Source organism: Callorhinchus milii, unplaced genomic scaffold (assembly GCF_018977255.1).
Source record: "Callorhinchus milii isolate IMCB2004 unplaced genomic scaffold, IMCB_Cmil_1.0 Scaffold5, whole genome shotgun sequence".
NCBI lineage: Eukaryota > Metazoa > Chordata > Chondrichthyes > Chimaeriformes > Callorhinchidae > Callorhinchus > Callorhinchus milii.
The window spans coordinates 3034356-3048029 of NW_024704746.1; the positions used below are offsets into that span (position 1 = coordinate 3034356).

General features: G+C 44.0%; 1 protein-coding gene across 3 annotated transcripts in view; it reads left to right on the plus strand.

Annotated features, from left to right (window-relative positions):
• ankrd13c (ankyrin repeat domain 13C) overlaps nt 1–10836 on the plus strand; it is a 34246-nt gene extending 23410 nt beyond the window's left edge. For all 3 annotated transcript variants that reach the window (XM_007909441.2, XM_042335805.1, XM_007909442.2), the window contains 10 exons: nt 2504–2589; nt 4167–4212; nt 4774–4840; nt 5596–5740; nt 6420–6551; nt 6933–7094; nt 7739–7818; nt 8771–8869; nt 9932–10032; nt 10501–10836. In XM_007909441.2, coding sequence (XP_007907632.1) covers nt 2504–2589; nt 4167–4212; nt 4774–4840; nt 5596–5740; nt 6420–6551; nt 6933–7094; nt 7739–7818; nt 8771–8869; nt 9932–10032; nt 10501–10631 — 1049 coding nt within the window. In that variant the 3' untranslated portion in view covers nt 10632–10836. The remainder of the gene's footprint in view (nt 1–2503; nt 2590–4166; nt 4213–4773; nt 4841–5595; nt 5741–6419; nt 6552–6932; nt 7095–7738; nt 7819–8770; nt 8870–9931; nt 10033–10500) is intronic.
• The last annotated feature ends 2838 nt before the right edge of the window (nt 10837–13674 follow it).

Below are 13674 nucleotides of genomic sequence, written 5' to 3' on the forward strand. Positions count from 1 at the left end.
TACTCCCCAATTCACCACCCAGCGCTTCCGCTCGATTGGCCTCCTGCTCATCCCTCGCGCCCTCTGTACTACCATTGGAGGTCGTGCTTTCAGCCATCAGGTCCCTCCGCCTTGCCCCCTCCCCTTTTCAAGTACCACCTGAAAACCTTCCTCTTTGACTGTGCTTACGGCTACTTCTTTCCCACCCACCCGCCCCCACCACCGGCTCTGCCACTGTTAAGTGCTCTGAGACTCTACTCTGCATGGAGGGTGCTATATAAGTCCAAGTTTTTAAAAAAACTTAATAATAGTAATCCTTCCATTTGATACAGCGCCTTATCAGGTCGTTGAGCCATCTCAAAGCGCCTCACAGGACACACTGTGAAGCGGATTGATTGTGTATTTTGTGGATGGAACGCAGCAGCCGATTGCACACAGCAACATCCCACAAATTCAACTTGTTTGGGACACGTGAGGACCCTGGACCCACCATGGATTTTCATGGTGAAAAAGGCTAAATTATTTTCTTATAGTATTCTTAAATTAACTGATCAGCTGAGAGTTTTCGGATCGCACAGCTATAGAATGGAAAATTCCAAATACAAAACTATGACATTGCTGTGCCACATTCCAGGGATCATCGCTAGGCTTCTGCATGCATTATAAAGCTGCTTGCAACAAAAAGGCTGAGTGTGTTTCCAGGAAGAACAGCGTTAATCCTCATTCATCCATTTTAACACTCCTCTCTGGTTTGTTGAGATTAAATCCTGGCAAACCTGCACAGTTTTGACAGTTCTGATTTTTTATAAGCGGCCAGGTTCACAGTCGACTGGGTTCATTTCAGCTGTGCATTTACAAGTTATAATGATAATAATCATCCTCGCTTTTGATATAGCACCTTATCACGTCCTTGAGACGTCTCAACGTGCTTCACAGAATGTACTGTAAAGTGAATTGGCTGTATTTTGTGGACGAAATAAGGCAGCCAATTGTGCACAGCTTTTTCCTCAAACAGTCGTGGATTGAGTGACCAAATTATTATTATTTTTATTTATTTGAAGGGATTATTACCTCCCAGAAAAGCGATCTGACAATCGACTAACAACCGGGTTCCTGCTTACTGCTACGTAAACAAGCGTGTGAAGTAAGGAAACTTGCCCATGGTTTTTGCTCTGCCCACGAATCGAAATCAGGTCCTCTCGCTTGCGAGCAAATGCCCTAATCAGTAAACTACAGAGTTGTGAAATGGGTCAGAACTGGAGTCTCTGCTGTCAGAGAGCATGAACGTAATCATGTACAAAATTCCTCCAGTGCATCATGTGCACGAGGAACATATTGTAAGGTTTAATATCTCAGTTAATTTTCTAGGGGACAAGCATCTTTTTGATAGCTTCACACGCTGTCTGAATCCTTCCTGGTATCCTTGTTTAATCCTTGCCATGTGTAATGATCTACAATAATTTTATTGTCATTTTATCTTCTGAGATTTGCACCCATTCATGCCACACAGCTGCCATTTTAGCTAAACTGGAGGGAGTAACAAAAGCAGCTTTGTGCGTACCTCTAAAATGGTGGCCAGTTGGAGTATTGATTGCAACCACATATTGTTCAATTCAATATCAGAGGATCCTAGGGGAGAGATGAAGAGAGTGTCGTTGTGTAGGTTTTCCTATCTATTTAAAAAGTTACTGTATAGGACAGGTAAATGCATAATGCATCTGGTGTACTTTGTACAGTATCTTCTGTGTATATTCTATGAAGCGCTTTGAGATGTCTCAAAGCCGTGATATCAAATGCAAGTATTATTATCTGCAGAGTGACTTGTAGCACAGCCATTATGTGAAGTAGAAACCTGACAATGATTGTAGTTTTTTTTACATCCACTTACATTCAGTAAAGTAAAGGTCTCAAATATATTTAATAATAAAAAAATCTTGCATTTAATGTAGCGCCTTATCACATTATTGAGACGTCTCAAAGCGCTTCACAGAATACATTGTAATTGTAGTGACTGTATATTTTGTGGGCAAAACGCAGTAGCCAGTTGCGCACAGCAGTGTCCCGCAAACTGTCGCGGATTCAATGACCAAATTATTTTTGAGTGATCAATTTTTTTTGAGGAATTATTACCCACAGAATAACAGATTGGGAGTAATTAGAATGACGTGAATTAGGCAGTTAATTTGCCCAATGTCAGATTAATGGAGGAGAAACTACACGTTACTTAGAAGTAGCGGCTGGCGGGTGTCTTAACGTCCACATAGTCTTAACTCAATGACTCCATTGAAACGATCGGGAAATAATAAATGTGTATATGATTGTATTCTATAACTTTGACTTAACAATGATGTAACAATAATTATTTTCTTGCAACACTTTCATTCATACAGTACCTTTCAAGTAAAATAAAGGTTTAAGGACTCTGCGTGAGGGGCGCGATATAAGCAAGTTGTCGTTGACTTGTGTCAAATGAAAACACACAGTATTCTAACTTTAACAAAATCCCGTTTGTGTTTGTTTGCAGTCACGGCTTTGCTACGGAAACTTAAGCAGCAGTCGAGAGAGAACGTAGAGGAGAAACGGCCTCGATTACTTAAAGCTCTGAAAGAGGTGAGTTTGACTGATTGTCACCTGAGTCCCCTCTGGAGCCATGCTTTGGAATTGCTGGGTCAGCGAGGCTTGCGGGATAAATTTAGCTCTTATTAAAAGCAGATGTCTAATAATATCACTTAGATTGAAGGTTCGCCTTACTCTGCTCTATGGCGTTTCGCCCGCAACATACACATTCACTCCACTTTACAGTATATTCTGTGAAGCGCTTTGAGACGTCTCAACGACGTAATAAGGGACTGCATCAAATGCAAGGATTCTTATTATGCTTTGTAAATAACACGATCGAGCAACTCATAAACCCTTGAGATTAAAGAGGGTCTCAAATTGGCAGCGTTAGAATTGAGGTTTGTGCTAATTCTGCATGTCTGGCCTGGGCTGCTTTATTTATAATAATACTAATCCTTGCATTTGATGTAGCCCTTATGACGTCTTCAAGATGTTCAAAGCACCTCACAGGATATACTGTGAAGTGGATTGACTGTATATTTTGTCTTGCTTTGGAATACCAGTTGTAAGTTGCTGGGTGTGTGTAAATTATTTTTATGGGTATCTCTGCCTCTCCTCTCTTCCCCCCCACCTCCCCGTAGCTTCCTTCTGTGTCATTGTAATGTAATGGGAGACAGAATGGAGGATATTTCTTCTGAGGTTGAGGGCAAAATCCTTAGAATCATAGAATCCCACACCACAGAAGGAGGCCGTTCGGTCCATCGTGCCTGTGCCGGCTCTTGGAACGAGCTATCCAACTAGCCCCACTCCTCTGCTCTTTCCCCGTAGCCTTGCCAAATTTTCCTTTTCAAGTACATATCCAATTCCCTTTTGGAAGCTACTGGCGACAGCTTTCACCAGCAACAGCTGATTTACAGGGTTTCTGCTCAAACTCACCACCTACTGGTACGTTTTGCAACTCGCCTGTCACCCAAACTGTGATCTTGTGAGCCCGAGAGCACAGCAGTGTCACTCACGTTTCTGATGCCACTCACCTCAGACTGAAATAACTTATTCTGCATTTTATGCCTGGAAGTAACGAATGTGCTTCCTAATCCACTCCCCACTGCCTCCGCTCGACTGGCTCCGGCCTCCTGCATGTCGCTCGTGCTCTCCAGTCCACCGTCGGTGGCCGCACTTTCAGCCAATACGCCCCAAAACTCTGGAACACTCTCCCTCCATCCCTCTGCCTTGCCGCTTCCTTCCCCATCTTCAGATTGTGCTTGAAGATCTTCCTCTTCGACTGTGCCAAACCGTCACCTCCACCCAGCTCGTGCTCCACCACTGTCAAGCTCTCTGGGACGCTATCCTGTGGTGAGGGGCGCTATATAAATGCTTCTTGTTGTTGTTGTTGAATGGATGAGAAGTGATTGAAATGGTGCGAGCACTACTGATTACATCCGTGAAAACATTAAAGGTGTCTCAAAGGAATTAAATTCCTGCCAGAATTTGAGGTGACGTCGCAATGTAACGCAATCTGGTGCTCTTCAGTGGCTGTTATCGTGCTGGGGGGAAAAAAATCTTTGCTGAGGGGAGGAAAGAAATCTTTAAGCAGTGCAGTGATCACACTGTTATGTTTTATTTTTCAGCTGGGGGACTTCTATTTAGAGCTCCACTGGGATTTTCAGAGCTGGGGTAAGTGTTAAATGTCTTCTACGCCAACAGTTTTTTTTTTCTTTTGTACGCATCCAAATCTACATGTCGTAAAGTCCTGTAGCTCAGTGGTTAGAGCACTCGCCTCGCAAACGAGAGGACCTGGTTTTGATCCCCTGGTACGGCTAAACTTTGGCCAAGTTTTCTTACTCCACACGTCTCTGTTTATCTAGCAGTAAGTAGGAACCTGGCTGTTAGTCGATTGGTGACTTTCCGAGGGTAATAATCCTTCAAAGAAAAGATAATAATTTGTTCACTCAATCCAAGACTGTTTGTAGGACACTGCTGTGCGCAATTGGCTGCCGTGTTTAGCCCCAAAATATATAGGCAAATCACTTTACACTATGTTCTGTGTATTACTTTGAGACGCCTCAAAGGCATTATATGATATGCAAAGATTATCATTATGCTTTTATTCTAAGCAATTTGTCACTTGTTCTTGCCGCGTTTTATATTTCTTTACGCAATATGTATACTGATAAATCAGTTCAGTTAATCTGCCATAGCAAATCCTCAGACTCATGATTATTCTTTCTCTTGCAGTGCCTTTACTTTCCAGAATTCTGCCTTCAGATGCTTGTAAAATTTACAAACAGGGTATAAACATCAGGTAAGTTGGTTTCAGCCACCAGTTTCATCACTTTACTTTCTGTTAAGTTTTCCTGTTTGCACGCAGAGTAAGCTGTCCAGTGAGGGGTGTTCAGTATAAACTTTTTTAACCTAGGGGCATTAACAGATATTTCATGTACAAGGTGTTCACAAAGTCCTGTTATTCCCCCATAATTTTTTTCTACTGTGCACTGACTAATAACTGAAACATGGGGAAGAATTACGATAATTGCATTTAGAAATACTTAATTGCATTCAGTGCAAGTGTTTCATTGTATTCAGACGTCCAGAGGATCTGTGTGTGAGCTCCATCATTTTCACATCAGATAATAATCCGTTGCTATATTTGGTGCCACACCTTCCATAACATGGAGTGAGCGAGAAGGTGAAACGTGTCTCTGACAGCTTGTTTCAGCTCCTCCGCAGCCCCGCATTGCTGTTTTGTGGGGGGGTGCAGTGGGGGGGGGCAGGACTTTGTGGATACCCTGTAGTTCACGAGCTAAAAGAATTCTATACAGGAATTCAAAACACAGGCATATAATTTTAACATTAAACCAATTGGCAGTGATATTAGAAAAGATTTCTTCACACGGATGGTTGTGCAAGTAATGCCTAAGAAGGTTGTAGAGGCGGAATCAACTGAGATATTTAAAGGGAGAGAGAGAGAAGCCCACAGACTATTTGATCGGCTGAATGGCCTCCTATTCCTTTGTTCCTAAATTCTGAACCCTCCCTGTTGTTAATGTATATTTACAGGCTGGACACCACTCTGATAGACTTTACTGACATGAAGTGCCAACGGGGAGACTTGAGCTTCATTTTCAACGGTGATGCAGCCCCGTCCGAATCTTTCATAGTGTTAGACAACGAGCAGAAAGTCTACCAGCGAATACACCACGAGGTGAGCTGCCTAGCATGCATGTGTGTAATCTCTGTGTTTAGATTCACCCCTAATCTGTCCGTTGTGGAACTGTTATGTGGAGTAAACAGGATGTATGCACAATGGGTTTGTTCCCTGAATACTTACTGTGATGAACTCATTAGTTGTAAATAGCTTTAGCTTTGCTTGGAACTAATTCATGAGGTGGAATCCTGTAGCTCAGTGTGTAGAACACTTGCCTCACAAGCGAGAGGACCTGGGTTTGAAACGTTGGGCGAGTTTCCTCACTCCACGCCCCTCTGTTTACAGCAGTAAGTAGGAACCCAGCTGTTAGTTGATTGGCACATCACTTTTCTGGGGGTAATAATCCCTTTTTTAAAAAAAACTAATAATTTGGTCAGGACGCTGCTGTGCGTGATTGGCTGCCGCGTTTCACCCACAAAATATACAGTCACTACACTTTACAATGTATTCTGTGAAGCACTTTGAGATGTCTGGAAGACGTGATAAGGCAATATATATCGGATGCAAGATTATTATTAAGATCCACTATAAACGCCTAAGTATCCAATTTCTGTGATATCTGTTACTCTGGTATCCCCCAACCACCTCCTCTCCCCCCCCACCCACCGAGATAGAACTTGAAGATCAATTGAACTTATCCACGAAGATCCTTCACCTACTAATGATTTCCTTTCAGGAATCTGAGATGGAGACTGAAGAGGAGGTAGATATTTTAATGAGCAGCGATATTTATTCTGCAACATTATCCACGAAATCCATCACCTTCACGCGGGCACAGACTGGCTGGCTTTTCCGGGAGGACAAAACGGTAGGGAGGCTGTTAACTTGGGGAGCGGGGGTTGAGCTATTGACAAGTACGTGAGTTTGTGTGCCCATGGGGGGAGTGTGTGGTGGGGGGGCGGCAGGAAAGGAGATTTAGTAACTGGGTATGTGTAGGGTGGGTTATGACTACTGATTACCAGGTGTGTATCACGGGATGTCCTTTATATTAAGTGACGCCAATAATGCACACATAATTTAGCATAAGATGTTTTTCAACGTATTTGTGTGTTATTTATTGCCCATACAAACACAGTCGCTCCACTTTACATGATATCCTGTGAAGTGCTTTGGGACGTCCTCCTAATGTGAAAGGCGCCGGACCAAATGGCAGAATTATTAATTTAGTGTGTATTTTGTTTACCGATAGGAACGAGTGGGGAACTTCCTGGCAGAGTTTTATTCTGTAAACGGCCTCGTTCTGGAATCCAGAAAACGCCGTGAACACCTCAGTGAAGAGGATATTCTACGAAATAAGGCTATTATGGAAAGCCTGAGCAAAGGAGGAAGCTTAATGGAGCAAAGCTTTGAGGTAAACCTCCTCCTATTGTGTGCTCTCCGTCCTTCGGATGAGACGAGGTCCCGTCTGCCTGTTCAGGTGGACGTTAAAGTTCCCCTTGGTGCTATTCGAAAAGAGAAGGGAGTTTCTCTCCCCCCCCCCCCCCCATCAGTGTCTTGGCCAACGATTCAATTGGTCACTCGCTTCATGGCTGTTTACGAGACACTGGTTTGCGCATACTGGCTGCCGCGTCGCCCACAAAATGCACAGTCATTGCACTTTACAGTATATTCTGTGAAGCGCTTTGAGACGTCTTGAAGATGTGATAAGGCGCTATATCAAATGCAAGGATTATTATTATAAATTGCAGTGAAGGATTGTTGATCTGTCTCGGTCCTTACGCCCTCTGCCTTGCCCCCTCTTTGCCTGTCTCCCGACCGCACCTTTCCACTACAACTGTGCCTACGGTCACCTCCCTTTTCTTCCACCTCCTCTTCGACCACTCTCTCACCCCCACCCTCCCTGCCCTCCACCCCTCCTGATCCCCCATCCCCAGGTCTCAATCTCTGACTGTTCAGTAACTTGGGGCGTCCTCCCCGATGTGTGAATGTAATTTGTTGTTGTGGCTGCAGTGGTGAGTGTTTGACTGATTTCCCTCTCTCTCTCTCTCCTGACAGCCTGTGCGGAGACAGTCCCTCACTGCTCCTCCAGCCAACACAATCACCTGGGAGGAGTACATCTCGGCAGAGCCTGGAAAGTGAGTGCTCGCTGGCCAGTAACTAATGCTTGTTTGGTAGCAGCGACGGTGGGAACTGGGGTGGGGGGATTTAAATCAGTCGTTTGATCTGATGGATATTAATTTGGTGATTCTGCCGGGGAGGATCCTTGCAGGGGAGGAACTTTGGTGTGTTTCTGTGTGTGTGTGTGTGTGTGTGAGAGAGGGAGAGATGTTTGTTAGGTAAGGGTGTCAAGGGATATGGAGTAAGGGAGGGTAATAGGAATTGAGGTACAGATCAGCCATGATCTTATACAATGGCAGAACAGGCTCAAGGGGCTGAATGGCCTACTCCTGTTCCTATGTTTGTGTTTCTATCTATAATCCAGCTCACAACAACCACTCAAAGTACATTTGGATGTCGGGAGGACGTCCCAAGGCGCACACACGCACTGCACACTCACTCACTGCTCACGTGTGCGCTCACAGCTCGCGTGCACCACTTGCGCTTCGCACTGCTCACACCTCACACACTTGCGCTTGCTCACAAACACTGCTCTCTCACACACTCACTGCTCGCACGGCTGTGGACTGTGCGAACGCAGTGACCAGTTGTGGATGGTGAAGTTCTATCCCTAGTGGCTGAGTTGTGCAGCTCTATATCTGATGGGCAGGATTAGGGGATCTTTGTGTTGTTGGATATTAAGTCGAGGCCCTGTCTGTTTGTTCTAATCCCGTGAAACCGCTATTGGAAAAGAGAAGGGAGTTTCTCCCGTTTGTCTGACTGACAATCCTCCAGATAAACTGCTTTTTCACTGCATGCCTTTTGTGAAACCTAGAATACAGTCACTACACTTGTTGGCAATGATGTGTGAATTACTCTGAGATGTTAAAGAGGATGTTGCAAGGATTCTTCTGATAAACAGAGTACTTCGAATGTAGCTATTGACATCAGACTGGTTGTGTTCATACTGTAAATCTGGTTGAATGACAGAGCTCCTCACCTTGGAAGAGAGCTGGTGTGCAAAGAGAGCAAGAAAACCTTCAAAGCCACCATAGCCATGAGCCAGGAGTTTCCTCTCGGCATCGATTCGTAAGTACCCACATGGGGAGTCTTTCCAGTATTGGTTCCCAATTGAGCTGTTAGCAAAGAAAGTTCAGTCCATTGACGCACAGAGGTCAATTAACGCTTCCCCCCCCACCTCTCTCCTATCTTCCGGGCGTGGGGGATGAAGAGGGGTCTCCTTGGAAATGAACTGGCTCCAGGATAACCTGCCTGGCAATGGAATGTCGTAATCGGGCCAGCCCTCTGTGGCGGTCTAGTTCGGTTCATGAGCCACATGGGTCTGCAGTATTCCAGGGCACTACTGATGACGGGACAGCCTGGCTCAATGGCAGGAGACCAGTCACTGGGGGCAGGGAGTTATCCCACTCAGCTCCTGTTGACCCTGCAAAGCCCTAATGGTTTGGTTAGGATTAATGTGTTTGAGCTGGACGAACAGCAGGAAGCTTGCCAGACAGCAGACATACTCTTGCAAAGGACTGATTTTCCCGTATCTGTCTGGTTTCCTCTTGAAAGCTAAACGATCACTGCATCCAGCAGGGTGTTCCACATCCTGACAGCTCCTTGTGTAAAACACATTGCTTGCAGGATTAACGGGAGCCGAGTGGGGAGAATCCCTGCCCCAATCCCCTAACTATTAAAACCCTTCATGATTTGAAAGGCCTTGTTCAGCTTTCCCATCTCTTGACTAGAGCACTCGCCTTGCAAGCGAGAGGACCCGGGTTCGATCCCTGGGCCGGGCAAAACTCTGTTTACCTGGCAGTAAGTAGGAACCTGGTTGGCGGTTTGCTTTCCGCGGGTAATAATCCCTTCAAAAAAAAAATCGTAATTTGGTCACTCAATCCACGACTGTTTGTGAGACACTGTTGGGCGCAATTGGCCACTGCGTCTCATCCACAAAGTATACAGTCAATTCATTGACAATGCATCCTGTGAAGCGCTTTGAGACTATCAATGACTTGATAAGGCGCTATATCAAATGCAAGGATTATTATTAATATTGTTAGATGTGTGGGCACGTATTAAACTGTCTGTGTTGTCTGCATTGTGTGTTCTGATTTGCTGTTTTTCTTTTTGTTCCTTACTGCCCAGGTTACTGAATGTTTTAGAGGTCATAGCACCCTTCAAGCACTTTAATAAACTCAGAGAATTTGTTCAGATGAAGCTTCCACCAGGATTCCCTGTTAAACTAGGTAAGCAGCATACTTTAGTAGAGGGGAGGAGCTGGGTGTCCGACACACACACGGAGGGGAAGGGAATTTATTTCCCACAAATTTCCATAAAAATCTTGAAATGTTCTAAATGTTATTTATTTCACTAATCCTGAAGTAATTTAAGATGTGATTAAACAGTGAAGCTGTGTCTGAGTTGCTGTAATAATACTATACAGGCATTTCACTTTACAATATATTAATAATAATCATAATCCTTGCATTTGATATAATGCATTATCATCATTGAGACTTCTCAAAGCGCTTCACAGGATACACAGCACCTCTGAAGTGTAGTGACTGTATTTTGTGGGCGAAACATATTCTTTACAATATATATTCTATGATATTTATATATTCTGTGAAGCACTTTGAGACGTCTATCAAACACGGGGATTATTATTATTGGCATGCACTGTGTGTCTAACTGATTCTGGTTTCTCTGCGCAGACATCCCTGTGTTTCCGACCATCACTGCCACTGTGACGTTTCAGGAATTCCGATATGATGGATTTGACGAGTCCATCTTCAGTATTCCAAGTGACTATAGAGAAGATCCCAGCAGGTTCCCTGAACTTTGATCCTCCTCAGGCCTGTGTGGGAGAGACGCGAACCACGTCGGGAACAGAACTTTCTTCCTTCACGATCGGTACAGAGAGATTACTCCCGTAAACTCTGGAACATTCCTCAGTGGAAGGATTGGGAAGTCTTAACAGATGGACTTTTACCACTTTTTTTTCTTGGTTTGAACAAATCCGTTTATTAAACTCCTCACCTTAAATTCCATACGTCCTATTTGCAAAATCTCCCTTTTTACAGAATCAATTGCAGTCTCTTTTTTTTCGACATGGGGAAAAAAAATGTACATACAAAAAAAAATGTATCTATGATTAAATCATTTTTTCGGTCGTTAGAATATTAGACGGCATTTTGCTCTAGTTAACGTTAACCTCCAAATATTGGGCTAAATGCGAAAGAGAGAGCAAACCCACAGTTGAATACTTTTTAAGAAAAGTAGATTTTAAAAGAATTAATTTGTTCTATTAATATAATCCTGAATTGGTAAACTCTTACCGTTTCAAAATATACTTGCAACCCTTGCTATTATTAAGATTTTTTTTTTGCTGTCCACATTTTAAATGTCTTATAAAGGTTTTTAAAACCACTGCTCCCTCCCTCCCTCCCTCCAAAAAAAACAAAGTCAATGTCTTGAAAGTGCTACATCACAAAAATGGTCACACAATCCACAACTGTTTGCGGGACACTTGCTCAGCACAATTGGCGGCTGTGTTTCGCCCACAAAAATATAGTTGATTCACTTTACAGTGAAGCGCTTTGAGACGTCTCAAAGACTTGATAAGGCCGATATCAAATGCAAGGATTATTATTGGTTTGTGTGACTGATGGCAGGGAAAGGAGAGAGAGAGGCGAGGTTCTGAAGAGGTGATGTGGCCTCGGCCGGCTGGCAGCTCGATGCTCTGCTACGGCCAAAGGGCTTTCACTTTGATTCTAAGATCGATTAGTGTTTCCGTTTCAAAAAAAAATAATTCCGGAGTATTCCTGCAGTTGTGTTGTAGAGTGGAGACCTGTAGTGTAAGAGTTAGACCACTCGCCTGACAAGCGAGAGGAGCTGGGTTCGATTCCCAGGCAGCACGAGTTTCATTACTCCACACGCCTCTGTTTACCTAACAGTGAGTAGGAACCCGGTCGTTAATTGATTGGTGGATCGCTTTTGCGGGAGTAATAATCCCGTCAATAAAAAAAATGATTTGGTCACTCAGTCCACAACTGTTTGTGGGACACCGCTGTGCACAATTGGCTGTTACATTTCTCCCACAAAATGCACTAAATATACAGTGAAGTGCTTTTTGAGATGTCTCAAAGATGTGATAAGGCACTATATCAAATGCAAGGATTATTATTATAGAAGTGAGGGTGTGTCACGCTGCAAGATTCCCCCCCCCCCCCCCCCCACCACCGCCCACCTCATTCGTGTGACGGTGGAAATGTCCCACCGCTTCACCTGGAATTGCATGGTGCTTCCAGTGAGACTCCCTCAGTCTGCTCAGCTGTAGTGTAGTTCTGCGTTTGTTTAGCCAATGCTTGACAGTGATTTCCTTTCCTTTCTCCCCTTTCCAATATCCAGTCAGTCTGTATAAGGACGTAAGAATTTGCTCGACGAAAGAAGACCCAGGTCCAACTAGTTCAGCTTCCGCTATCCTGGCAGTCGCTTGACATGTCGTGTCCCAAACTATATACTGTATCCTGAGATATCTTCCCTCTTCCCAACTTTCAAGACTGAGGTGGATAGATATTTGTTAGGTATTAAGGGATATGGGGCAAAGGCGGGTAAATTGAGGTTGAGTTACAGGTCAGCCATGATCTAATGGAATGGGGGAACAGGCTGGAGGGACTGAATGGCCTACTCCTATTACTATGTCTGCCCTCTACCCCCCCCTCCACTCCGCTCCCCCAAAAGAGTTCTCAAATACACAGCTACTCTGCAGCTGATCCAAACATCGTTCACACTCAGAATTCAACACCTGCACATTTTTGTTTTTTTAAACAGTAATTTTTTTCTCTAGCGATGAACTTTTTTTTAAAAAGAAAAACCTAATACTAATCCCCCCCCACGCCCCCCAGTGAGGTCTATCTGCACCCCACTCACCCACTCAGCTAAACACTATTTAAGTGAATGGGCAATCTTCTTGATTTTGGTTATTAATGCACTGTATATAGCCACACAAATAAATGTTTCCCTTACAATCCATCCTCCTTAACGTTTAATGCTTGTGTTTAAACTATGTTTAACGTGTCTGTAAGGGCTTTCCGAGTGAGAGGGGAGGGGGAGCCAAGTTGCACAACATTCCATACTCGTAAGCAGGTCATTTTTGTTCATGGCTGCTCACTCTCCTTCAGCATTCATGCTTCACGAGTTAAGAGTCTCGCAGTGAAAGGTAACATTTCTTCCCTTTTCCCCTCTCACACACATAAGAATATTGAGAGACAAAAGCCTCAGAGAGGCCCAAGTGATATAAGCATTTCATAATTTTAGAAAATTATTTTTTTTGATTTGATTTGAGAATCCCCTACCTCAGGGAAGGGAACCTCATTTACACAATAATCTTCACTCCAAAGAACCCGTTCGCTGCCGTTTATACAGCTGGAGAAATCCGCATTAAAACAGTCTGTTCCTGATGATTCACCAGTTATTAACTGACTTTTCTAGTTTTTAATGTCTGTTTTTGTATTTTCCTAATTATAAGAGCGTTAAGAATTTGCTGAACAAACGACCGAGGTCCATCGAGTTCACCTTCCACTGCCCTGACAGTCACTTGATACGTCACGTCCCAAACTATCTCTGAAACCCATTTTGTCTGAGTTTAGGGCTGAGTGAAGGGAACTGAACCCCAAATCCAGTTGACGCCGGGTGTTTTAGGAACCAACTTGTAACGGCAAAGAAATGGTTTTAAAAAAAAAGGCGTAGAAAAAGAGACTTGTGGTTGGGGAGTATTCTGGAAGCATGAGATCACACGTCTGACACCCTCTTGTGATCTGGTAACTTCCCTTCAGGCAGAGAAAATGGCAACTGGAGCACTCGCCCTCCACCCACTGGTTCGGTAT